The sequence below is a fragment of the Rutilus rutilus genome (genome assembly GCF_951802725.1).
Source record: "Rutilus rutilus genome assembly, chromosome: 12".
In the NCBI taxonomy this organism is placed as follows: Eukaryota; Metazoa; Chordata; class Actinopteri; order Cypriniformes; family Leuciscidae; genus Rutilus; species Rutilus rutilus.
In genome coordinates, this window is record NC_140217.1 from 6,645,259 (window position 1) to 6,658,142 (window position 12,884).

The 12,884-nt window shown below is 39.9% G+C and overlaps 2 protein-coding genes across 3 annotated transcripts; both read right to left on the reverse strand.

The window, feature by feature from the left end:
• Positions 1–32: 32 nt before the first annotated feature.
• LOC311301056 (tubulin alpha chain) lies at positions 33–4,697 on the reverse strand. Its single transcript, XM_084425892.1, has 4 exons — positions 4,564–4,697; positions 3,032–3,254; positions 2,776–2,924; positions 33–1,162 (listed from the first exon to the last, which is right to left on the reverse strand). Exons 1-4 carry the CDS (start codon positions 4,564–4,566, stop codon positions 185–187), a joined length of 1,353 nt encoding a protein of 450 aa, XP_084282018.1. The 5' UTR covers positions 4,567–4,697; the 3' UTR covers positions 33–184.
• Positions 4,698–7,416: 2,719 nt separating this feature from the next.
• On the reverse strand, positions 7,417–11,493 carry LOC311301057 (tubulin alpha-1D chain-like). 2 transcript variants are annotated; one of them, XM_084425894.1, is made up of 5 exons: positions 11,341–11,493; positions 9,672–9,733; positions 9,181–9,403; positions 8,676–8,824; positions 7,417–8,560 (listed from the first exon to the last, which is right to left on the reverse strand). In XM_084425894.1, the coding sequence occupies exons 2-5, from the start codon at positions 9,672–9,674 to the stop codon at positions 7,586–7,588; spliced, it is 1,350 nt and encodes a 449-aa protein (XP_084282020.1). In that variant the 5' UTR covers positions 9,675–9,733; positions 11,341–11,493; the 3' UTR covers positions 7,417–7,585. The 2 variants fall into 2 exon arrangements, with proteins under 2 accessions (XP_084282020.1, XP_084282019.1); XM_084425893.1 differs by lacking the exon at positions 11,341–11,493 and adding an exon at positions 10,800–10,892.
• Between the last annotated feature and the right edge of the window lie 1,391 nt (positions 11,494–12,884).

Sequence of the window (12,884 nt, forward strand, 5' to 3'; positions counted from 1 at the left end):
AAACTTTTAGAAACAAAAAAAGACAAATCGCAGCAGATTATTTTCTTCATTTTTATTTAATAGGTTGAACGAATAAAAGGAACACTTTTACTTCATGGAATGTGGTTTCATGACAGAACGTTTAACATATTAAGTCAGGCATGAGTTGTCTTGCTAGGTTTGCAAGGTTTAGTAAGCCTTCAACTTAATATTCCTCTCCTTCTTCATCCTCTTCTCCGACACTGTCTGTGCCCACTTCTTCATAATCCTTCTCCAGGGCAGCCATGTCTTCTCTGGCCTCTGAGAACTCGCCCTCCTCCATACCTTCACCCACATACCAGTGAACGAAAGCTCTCTTGGCGTACATCAGATCGAACTTGTGATCCAGACGAGCCCAGGCTTCAGCAATGGCTGTAGTGTTGCTCAACATGCACACGGCTCGCTGCACTTTAGCCAGGTCTCCTCCAGGAACCACAGTCGGGGGCTGGTAGTTGATGCCAACCTTGAATCCAGTGGGACACCAGTCCACAAACTGGATGCTACGCTTTGTCTTGATGGTGGCGATGGCAGAGTTGACATCTTTGGGTACAACATCTCCTCGGTACAGCAGACAGCAAGCCATGTACTTGCCGTGACGAGGGTCGCATTTCACCATCTGATTGGCTGGCTCGAAGCAAGCATTGGTGATGTCAGCAACGGACAGCTGCTCATGGTAGGCTTTCTCTGCAGAGATCACTGGGGCGTAGGTGGCCAGTGGGAAGTGGATACGTGGATAGGGCACCAGATTGGTTTGGAACTCGGTCAGATCTACATTTAGGGCTCCATCGAAACGCAGGGATGCTGTGATGGAGGAAACGATCTGCCCGATCAGCCTGTTGAGGTTTGTGTAGGTGGGACGCTCAATGTCGAGGTTTCTACGGCAGATATCGTAGATGGCCTCGTTGTCCACCATGAAGGCACAGTCGGAGTGCTCGAGGGTGGTGTGGGTGGTAAGGATGGAGTTGTAGGGCTCCACCACCGCTGTGGACACTTGAGGAGCTGGATAGACGGCAAACTCAAGTTTTGACTTCTTTCCGTAATCGACAGAGAGACGTTCCATTAGGAGGGAGGTGAACCCAGAGCCGGTGCCACCACCGAAACTGTGGAAGATCAGGAAGCCCTGGAGCCCAGTGCACTGATCAGCCTGAAAACAAAATGGTGAAAATTTAGATGGGGAGGATATCAATTATAAAAACATTAATTATAACTAAATTTACTGATATTTTATTGCCTAGTGACTAGCATGATTTAGGGGGAACGTATATGTTCTGTGAACTTCATAACTATCCAGTCCCACCAAGATTTTTTTTTCTGATTATGCGGCCTAAAATGGCTGAAATGTGCTTTTGTGTTAGACACAATATCTGCACAAGGTCACTGAATTAGTGTGTAATCAGTGACAGACTATATACTATACATTTTAAGTGTTTTAAATTATTATTTCATGTCACTGAATTATTATGTAATTACTTATACACTAATTGATATTGAAGCTATTAAAGTTATTCAGTCAAGAGCAGTGAGTAATTTTCTACAGAAGCAGGTTAGGCTGCTGTCACTTTAATGCCGAGTTCAGACTACACAATATCAGCCCAATTTTGGCACGATCCGTTTGACGTAGGGTGTCATGGGGACTCGTAAATGACAATTGGGCATCAGGATGCAAGATTCAATCATTTTATCACGTTTAGTGTCATAGTGGACGATAACCGACGCCGGTCTGTCACGTCAGAAAAACTAGCAGGTTTAATTTTTTTTCTGTCCTCCATGATGAGTTCTGTCACAACTGTGATGTTGACCAATAGAAGCACAGGCTCTTCTGAACGCAGCTTTCAAACATGGAGAAGCAAAAGAATCAATGGTATAAGTGCTGCAATGGAGTAAAGGTTCGTGGAGCTATGGCAAAAATACTCATACCTTTATGTTGTTTCCTCAAGGGACTACCACGACAGAGTGAAAAAAGATACATGCTGTCGAACGATAGCGGAGACACTTCAGCAACTTGGTGAGTACTGGAATTAGCATTAAGCTAGTACAAGCATTGTTTGTTAACACTCGTTTCCAGAAATCAGTTGCTAGTTCCGCCTTCTCTATGACATTAGAGATCATTAAAAACGACAAACGATGATTAGACGTGAAGCAAAGTGTAGTCTGACAAGGCTTTGGAGAAAAACTGCAATGTCACATTTATTTAACGTTCATAGAAACGTTTGCTTTGTCCCACAAGCATAAATATAAAAAAGGTTTTTGGAATTTTCCGAAATATAGAGCGTTTGCAATCGTGAAATCCTGCAGGGACTGACTAACATCTACAGTTTATAGGCAAGGTGGTAGGGTTGGGCCAATAGACAATGCCATCGTCCATCGCCGATGGCTAACAGACATTGTGATTCCTCCTCCTAGCCAGAAAGCTAAAGTAAAATGCGCACGGCCTTTCAAACAGCATTTTCAATTAATTCCTATGGAAGTTGAGCTTCCATAGAAACGCTCTGCTGCTCACTAGTGGACACGTGCCATTGGGGGAGTGGGTGGGTCTTGTCCCACATACAATGGTTCCGACGCCCATGGGAAAAGTTACGTTTTTAATAATTTAATTGTTTTCAATGTTTTGGCAGATGGCCATGTAGTGAACTGATATACAGAACCCCCACCTCCCGATGTCATTGTCCATTTTGATGTTTCACTTTGACATCGTCTGATGCCATTTTGGTAGACATCGTCCAACCCTATAAGGCGGTGACAGTATGGGTGTCTTACCAGTTTGCGAGTCCTGTCCAACACCAAGTCAATGATCTCCTTGCCAATGGTGTAGTGCCCACGGGCGTAGTTGTTGGCAGCGTCTTCCTTGCCAGTGATCAACTGCTCAGGGTGGAACAGCTGGCGGTAGGTACCTGTGCGCACCTCATCTGGAAAAACAAGAAACTTATAACTGCAAGCAAACCAAAACACTTGAAATTGCCCCCAAAGAACAACATTTTACAGAAGGTGCCATGAAAAAAAAAAGGTTTATTACCAATGACAGTGGGCTCCAGGTCGACAAAGACTGCTCTTGGTACATGTTTTCCAGCTCCAGTCTCACTGAAGAAGGTGTTGAAGGAATCGTCTCCTCCTCCAATGGTTTTATCACTGGGCATCTGACCATCCGGCTGGATCCCATGTTCCAAGCAATACAGTTCCCAGCATGCATTGCCCATCTGGGCTCCGGCTTGGCCGACGTGCATGGAAATACATTCACGCTGGAGAAAGAGAGAGAAAATAAGAAATAGTTAAACATTAGCAACTTGAAAAGCTCGGAAGAAATATCAGTGAAATATATCATGTAATAAATAGAACTTGTTACAGTAAAAGTTACAAAACATAATATTTCTGGTCTCCCCTAGAAAAATATGTGACAGTAGTTATCTTTTTACACACGTACATGACGTTCAGACAAGAAATGGGGCAGAACGATAGGGCAGGATGTTTTTTCAGCACGCTCTTCTCATATGGAAAGTTGTTGAATGGTGCCTTTTATTAAATGCAAGGGCAGGACAGTATAAGTTGTTTCCATTGTAACATTATTAACATTACAAACAAGGTACGTAATAGGTCATAATGTCATAAAATATGCTCAGTGCCCAGTAACATTAAGTAACATTATTGCCTAAGATAATCTGTTTTCAAAGATCAATTGGTCTGCATGTGGATCAATGCCCATTACCAGTTCCCACCCATCCACACTGCAGCTGTTTCAGGCGTTGTATCTGCATGAGCGCATGCAGGCTTTAATGCTGACTAAGCCTAAAATCTAGGGAGACTGAAATATACACATTTTGCTCACTTTTTGAATGTCAAATAATAATATTTTTTTTACATCTGAATCAGAACTACGGAATTAAATGAGTCAGAGTGTGACTTGTAAGTATAGTGTGGGAGAAGAGACCCAAAAGGGAAGGGCAGGGCTGATCCCTTCCCCCACCCAACGTGTACCAACCAGCTTTGACGAGACAAAATGAGAAGGAAAAAAAAGCGCGGTAACTGATCGCGCCTAAACTAACCGAAGACCTTTATTCGTGTAACGTTAACTGAAATTCTGACGTGTCTGCTCCACCCTGTGGCGCATATAACAAAGGCTTAGGCTTTATAACATATTTATAAGAGCAATACAATTCTGGATAATATGTAACATGTATCTTATCGGGGCGTATATCAATTTTACACATATATTAGTTTAGTTTTCCGCCCCTTTTTCTTTGTTCTTCTGTCTGCCTTTCGAAAGTGCGTCAGACATACTAAAGCCCCTGCTGTTGCGCGCGCGCGCGCGCGCGCTTTTGTCTCAACCGCCCAATCCATCAAAATACCTTTAATTCTCACTAAACGTAATTTTACACGATTGTACATATATCTGACTATTTTAAGATCGAAATGACTTCAAATTTAATACAAAACTCAAATATATTTCTTTGTAAACACAAACATCAGACTGTAAAATAACATTGTACAGACAGAGAAAATATTCGTCTACCGTAATTACTGAAAATAAAAACGTGAAAATATATTACTCACCATTTTGACAGAATTTCCTTCGGACCGACGTTAAGGATTCGGAAAATGAAGGCAGTATTGCCGCGGAAGGGGCCAGCCTACGCTTATATAGAGGCGCGCGACCGGATGGAAGATGGGCGGGGCTTCTGGCTTCACTGTTAGGGCGGTCACGAGTTCGAGAGGAGGGGACTTTTGGGCGGAACTATGGGAAGTTCGGATCACTCTCTTGTTCGAAATCAAAATGAACGAATCTTTTTTTTTTCGAGTCATTTCGTTCATTTAAGGGGCTTTAAATGTTATACTTTTAACTGGCAAATTCCCCGAACACACCCACCTATGTAATCTTGATCATATTCTGAATTAAGAAATCATTATAATGCAGTCAAACGTAATTTACAGGGAACATAAATAATTACTTTACCTTCCGAGTCTTTCGTTCATTTGTCACGTGACAGACGCAATGAACGGATCGTTCATGAACGACTCATCTAGCCCAGTAAAAGATGGGGTTCTTTATTTAAATTGTAAAAGTAATAATAATAATAAATGCTCACAGAAACGACGCTACACACTACGATAATATTGGTCACTGAGTTGAGGTCGTTTTTATGATATATATTTGAATAAGATCCGCCATTAAAAAATAAATCCTTATCACTGCGCCAGACAAAGACGGGTGTTAGGTTTCATTCAGATTTCAGTCTTACCAAGATTTTAAGAAAAGGTTAGGCTAGGCATTTCTACAAATGTTTATCTGACCAGCTCTTTATTTTGAATTATTACACACTAGAAATAGTTCACCGAATGTAAGTGAATAGAAGAAATAAATAAAAGGAAATAAACATTATATAAAATAAATGTTTGCCAAATAATATATTACAGTTTTTCACAGTATAAACTGCGTCTTTACACATAAAAATATAAAGCTGCATTTTAAATGTTAAGATGAGGATGAGTCTATACGATTTGTATGCTACATTCCAAGTCTATCAAATTTGAAGCACATGATTATTATTATTAAAAACATTTTATGAAGTCAAATTTTTTTTGCATTGACATCATTTTCTTATAATAAATTAAATTTCCGAATGTTTCTTTCAAAAATAATAGGTGCCTTTCTGAATGACACCTAAAAGGACAAATCATTTCTGAACCCTGGTTTTCCTCCAGGAGTTTTAATGGCCATTTGTCACCAGAAAATATTTGATCTGGTCTGAAAACATGTTGCAACAACATAGAGCCACATTTGAATAGTAGTTTTCGCATTAATGCAACTCCATGTATCTGTGTCATGAACTTTGCACTTTGGTAGATCAGCAGGAACCCTAAGCAGATGTGCTCTTAAAGGGATAGTTCGACCAAAAATGAAAATTATGTCATCATTTACTCAACCCTTTGTGTTGAACACAAAAGAGGATATTTTGAAGAATATGGCTAACCAAGCAGGTGTTAAGAAAAAATAAAATACTATGGATGTCAATGGGGCCCATCAACAATTTGGTTACCAACATTCATCAAAATATCTTATTTTGTGTTCAGCAGAAGAAAGAAATTCATACAGGTTTGGAACAACGTGACGGTGAGTAATTAATGAAAGAATTTTCATTTTTGGGTGAACTATCCCTTCAACCGGAAGATACTATGTTCACATCAAACACATTGACTGTAATAATGCTCTCACTCTTTTCCCACAAAAGGTTTTGTGGCGTGGATAAGTCCAAATGTTTAGAGAAGGACTCAGTGGAGAATGTCTGGAATGCCTGGTAGGGCTGTTGGTGTTTTTAAGTGGAGGGCAGTGCATTTGTGTCGGTTTATGAACCAATAAAAGGGTCAAATTCACATTGTTACCATCATGCTCCCAAATGTGAGAAAAGGAGACCATAAAAAGTAATCTGGTTTTAGGGGGAAAGTGTCGATATTTCTCCTGCGTTGTATGTAAAATGAGATGTTAAGGGCTAGATTTGCATCCGAATAGATTATCTTCAATGTAAATTAGACCATTGTGTTTGTGGAATTTACCTTTCTATGTCTGGAACCATTTGCAATCTATCCTCACAATGAAAAAAAAAAACCTCTTAAAATACTCTCAATTTACTGATAGACAGAAAGCTTATTTTTCATTTTTACCAATTAAGTTCCTAAAATATAGTTACAGCTTAAAATGTGAGGGGCTTTGCCTGAAGATTTACATTTAAACATTAGTCTTGTAAAGACATCCGAGTGTCGTCCTATGGCAGGCCAGTTCTCATCACTTAAATGATCTTAAAATGACATGTATGTAATTTTGCCATGTAAGAAGGTACTATTAAACATCTCAACAACTAATATGTTTTAATATTTGATATAACATGATTTGAACTTTCAAGTCTGTGCAAGGCCATCTCAAGCCCGCTGAAACAGAATGACTCATGATTTTAAGTCATGCAAATAGTCTAACGCTGTTGTTGATTGCTTCCATGGCACCCTTTCAATGTGCTCTCCATTTGCATTTCCTTAGTCCTCAGGCAGTCAAATTACAGACATTACACAAGCAGGCTTCAGGTGGCACAGTATCGCCCAGTCTTTTATTCTTACCCCAGAGCACTTACACTTAGCTGTTAGCACTGTAGTGGTTAGTACTGCAACAATTGTCAACCTTTTTGTCACTATGGTAACTGGTTATCTTGTTTGCTGAGGAACTATTTTTTTTGAATGACAACCAACTCAGTGAAATAGACTACAACTAAAATGCAAATATGAGTCTTTAGAAGATATCACCATAACCTTTGTGGTCTGTCACGTGTGCTTGGAGGTTGGCTTGCATAAGTCACGTGGATGATTTGTTCACATTCATGCACTCATTACAGACAAACAAAAACAGACTGACAGCTTGAATCAATATCAGGAATTTGTTTTTTAAAGGCACATAGTCTACATGTCAAATACAGCTTTCAAATGAGCATAGGAAACATAAAAACAATATTTTGTTAGTGACAATACTGTTTGCGAAAGCTATGAAGATTTGTGATGTTTCTTGACAAGATTATGATAACCAGGGATTCCTTTAATACTCCTCTTCTTCTCCCTCTTCTGCGACGCTGTCTGTGCCCACCTCTTCATAATCCTTCTCCAGGGCAGCCATGTCTTCTCTGGCCTCTGAGAACTCGCCCTCCTCCATACCTTCACCCACATACCAGTGAACGAAAGCTCTCTTGGCGTACATCAGATCGAACTTGTGATCCAGACGAGCCCAGGCTTCAGCAATGGCTGTAGTGTTGCTCAACATGCACACGGCTCGCTGCACTTTAGCCAGGTCTCCTCCAGGAACCACAGTCGGGGGCTGGTAGTTGATGCCAACCTTGAATCCAGTGGGACACCAGTCCACAAACTGGATGGTACGTTTGGTTTTAATGGTGGCGATGGCAGAGTTGACATCTTTGGGTACAACATCTCCACGGTACAGCAGACAGCAAGCCATGTACTTGCCGTGACGAGGGTCGCATTTCACCATCTGATTGGCTGGCTCGAAGCAAGCATTGGTGATTTCTGAAACGGACAGCTGCTCATGGTAGGCTTTCTCTGCAGAGATCACTGGGGCGTAGGTGGCCAGTGGGAAGTGGATACGTGGATAGGGCACCAGGTTGGTTTGGAACTCGGTCAGATCTACATTTAGGGCTCCATCGAAACGCAGGGATGCTGTGATGGAGGAAACGATCTGCCCGATCAGCCTGTTGAGGTTTGTGTAGGTGGGACGCTCAATGTCGAGGTTTCTACGGCAGATATCGTAGATGGCCTCGTTGTCCACCATGAAGGCACAGTCGGAGTGCTCGAGGGTGGTGTGGGTGGTAAGGATGGAGTTGTAGGGCTCCACCACCGCTGTGGACACTTGAGGAGCTGGATAAATGGCAAATTCCAGTTTTGACTTCTTCCCGTAATCGACAGAGAGACGTTCCATTAGGAGGGAGGTGAACCCAGAGCCGGTGCCACCACCGAAACTGTGGAAGATCAGGAAGCCCTGGAGCCCAGTGCACTGATCAGCCTGCAGGATTAAATAATTAATTAGAATCACCTGTCAGGATTTGTCTGCTGTTCTATTGCAGACCAAAATGCAACCCCCAAGATAAAGCCAACCTTTGACCCCACGACAGTCTTACCAGTTTGCGAGTCCTGTCCAACACCAGGTCAATGATCTCCTTGCCAATGGTGTAGTGCCCACGAGCGTAGTTGTTGGCAGCGTCTTCCTTGCCTGTTATCAGTTGTTCAGGGTGGAACAACTGGCGGTAGGTACCTGTGCGCACCTCATCTGGAAAATTGGTAGCACTTTATTTTACAGTCCTGTTCCGCATGTACATACAATGTACTTATTACAGTAATTACAATAACTGGGTTATAACTAGGTACTAACCCTGAACCTAACCTTAACCCATGTAGTTACATTATTACCAGTACTTTCTTGGTTACACATACTGTAAAATAAAGTTTAACTGTAAAATCAATTTGTATTTTACTATTATTATATTTTAGATAAGATAATTTGATCATTTGCAACATTTTATTTTCATCAGATTACTATTGGTATGTTATAACCGAGCATAAGTTGAGAAAAAAAATCTATGTCAGTCTTCTTCAGTATAGAATTTATACAGTAAGTCTCATTACCAATGACAGTGGGCTCCAGGTCGACAAAGACTGCCCTTGGGACATGTTTTCCAGCTCCAGTCTCACTGAAGAAGGTGTTGAAGGAATCGTCTCCTCCTCCAATGGTTTTGTCACTGGGCATCTGACCATCTGGCTGGATCCCATGCTCTAGGCAATACAACTCCCAGCATGCATTGCCCATTTGCACACCTGCCTGGCCGACATGAACTGAGATGCACTCACGCTACAGGGAGTTAATGAGAGGCATGTTTAAAACTGCTAAAAGTAAAAGCCATTTAACTCTCTTTTGGAAAAGAACATCTTTTTCTTTTAAGTTTTATAAACACAAAGCTAAAACCAAAAAACATTATCAAGACAAAGTCCGTAAAATAAAAATTAACAAATTGCTAACAAAAGTATTCATGAAGACTGACCATTAATTCAAATTCAAGTACAATCATTCTCTATATTAAATAAAGCATCAGGCAAATAAATCTTTTAAAATGTCCTACCATTGTAGAATTTTCCTCTGGCCGACGTCAAGTGTTCGGTTGAGAAATCTTGTGAATGTTCTCTGTGAAGATATCATCACTATTTAAAGAGCAAGCTCATGCCATGGTAACATGGTTTGTTGTTGGCAACAAAGGGGTTAAGTTCAATTATGTTAATGTCATTCATAGAGGACGGCAGTGCACTAAACAAACAGGCCTAGTTACAACTCAGTGCTTCATGTTTCCTGCAAAAGACACACGCTAACAGGCCAACACTCGCCAAGTCATCCTCGCATTAATATTTAACCCTGCATTGGTGAATCACATCTTAACAGGATTTGGTGAGGTTTGTATCACAGATGGAAGAACAATGTAAAACAGAGGTTTAGGAAAAGAGAGGAATGTGAACTTAATATATTTTGGTCCAACAATGCTAAACCTATGACATCACACTAAAGCAATCACTATTTTTCATACTTATGGTTAAGGTTTTAATCATACCCCCAACTCTAAATGTCTGTTCACAACAAGAGTGAAAACAGCCAAATCTACTTCTCTAAAAGCTCTTTCTCATTCTTTGTTTCTGTCTCTAACGTTACATAAGCTGTGCAAACTGACCCGGGCACTATATCATCTGAAGCACTTACTATGTCATTTCTGTACCCTAATTAAGTCTAGAAACTATTGTTAACCGGCCAGGTGGCCATGGAGCCCAAGAACAAACAATTCTCATCTGTTCCCTGAAAGTTCCCATGACAATAGATGCACATTAAACATAATCAAGTCAGAAGGGGGAGGGGTGGAGCTTTGTTCGAAACGTTAGGCTTTGGCAATGGTTTCCCCCCAAATCTGATTCAAATCACATTACGTCTCGAGCTATGTTCCTGTCAGTACAAGTCTGATTTTTGATCAGATTTAGCAAGCGTAAACGCAAAATAATAATAATAATAATAATTCACATGAAATTCTGTTTCTCTGATGCGAGACTTTTATTTAAAAAAAAACGTGCGTGAAAGCTATGACGCATCTCTGTCAGACGCAATTTGAGAAAAACGCGCTGTCCTGATTCAGTATAGGTCAGATGATATATGTCAGTGTCATTAGTCTAACGTTATTTTCGTTAACTTGGTACGAAATAAAACCTCTCACCTCAGAAAAAACGAACTTTCCTTGTTTCTTGTCAGCTGTTACTGTGCTCGTACTCTCGTGGCTCGTTATATTTTGTTTCCGTTGTTTTTTGAAAGTGGGACGGTACTTGTGTGTGTCAAGCACTTTTGTGAAATAAATTTGCTTAGTTTCTTTTAAGCAAATTTATTTGACTTTTATTTATATATGTATGTGTGTGTATTTATATATATATAATTATTATTATTGGTTAAATTAGGTTAAATTCCTAAAAACAAATTGGGTCGCAGTCGTCATAGATATAAGTATACATATTCATGGCGGTTGTTGTTTTTGGCGTATAACGCAGCGTCGTTGCCATAGAAACCAATGCAGACATTACAGAAAACGGAGCACATGCATGGTACACACAAAACGGATCTGAACAGTTGCGATACACGACAGTCAATTTTTTTTTATATCAGATTCCAATCGAATAGACAAATAATTTTATTTGGGCTGACAGTGTTAACGTTTCAGAAAAAAAAAACACAGTGACTACAGCACAGAACATCACAATATATACCTGTCTAATCCAGACGTCGCTAAGATTTTCTTGTGCGATGGAGGAGTTTTGTACAGCTGACCGACAGGGCGCTTATTTAACGTAAATTAGAGAGCGAGACGATGCACCTCCATTTTCCAGCATCCGTTTGGGAAAAAACGCCTCGTCACATATGTGGGTACGCCTACGTCGTTACCAATGCATGCAACCCATGCTGATAAGTTGCTAATATGTCTGGACACACATTTGATAACGAATATTGCAGACAGTCTGCCTGAAAATATCTTTTTTGGAAATAAAATAAAATAAAAATCCAATTTGCCTGCAGTCTGAACATAGCCTTGCTATTATTATGCTGATATCTCTGTTGTATATTTCGACGCTCACAGGCTTAACATTTCGATTAGCCAAGGAATAAGATGGTTATAAAAGTGCTGTCAACGTAGTTCAGGTTTTCATATGCGAGTAATGTCACATTATAAGTATGCTTAGATTTAGAGCCTTTAAAATATGGTAAAATGATCCCATGACAAAAAGTGGATGTATGATGCGAGATGAACGAGATCGAGGACCCTAGATTTGAAGTTCAGCATGATTTTAATTTTATTATGCTTTTTAAAGTCTGCCAGACAGGGTGGTTCTTACAGAGTACTGCATGTTAAGACAGAGCATCCGACCATAATGCTGCAGGATACAATTTACCCTTTCAGATCAAATCTATATATAGTTATTGTGATACATCTCAGTTTTTCCACAGGCTAGTTTTAAATATCAGAACCTTTATCATTTAGATATTAAGAGAGTCACCAAACATTTACACTCTTTTGTTAGGAGGAACCATGAATAGACCTGCTTTGACCTCTTGCAGCTGTCTGTTCATTTCAAAGGTCTGATAAATATTTTAATATTCAAAACTGATTCAAATATAGAGCTTCTTGGGTGAGAAAATTAAAGCTCTGGTATGTAAACAGGTCAGAGAGAGATAATATATGTATAACTAAGATTTACACAATACAGACTGACAATGTCAGAATTTATAATACACAAGAGTAACAGTTTACAACACAAATTAGCAGCTAATTTACCCTCTTTGGTAGATTCCACACTGTTTTGGCAAAATTAGATTCCCAGAATATATGACATCAAATTTTGACATTAGGTATTAAAACAGAGATGCAATTTAGTAAGTAGTTGAAGCACTTTTACATTTCAACCAAACAATTTTAACCAGCTAAACATGCTAAAATACTGAGTCATTGTCATTTCTTAACAATGCAGTGTCAGTTCAACATTATAGAAAACTGAATTTGATTAAAAAGAGATGTTTGTGCACATATTTCTATTGAGCATGACAGCTGTAATTCATCAAATGACAAAGAAGAGCATTATAACCAGGCATATATCCAGATGTGGATGCCATTTTAAATAAGTGATTCAGCCTGAATCACAGTGGTGGCGTGATGCTGTACAGTGTGAATAAATTCAGCTCAATTCATTCAGTGTATTCCACCCTAATGCTGCATGTAATCAGAGTATCAGTGCACTACAGAATACATTTTTCGAGA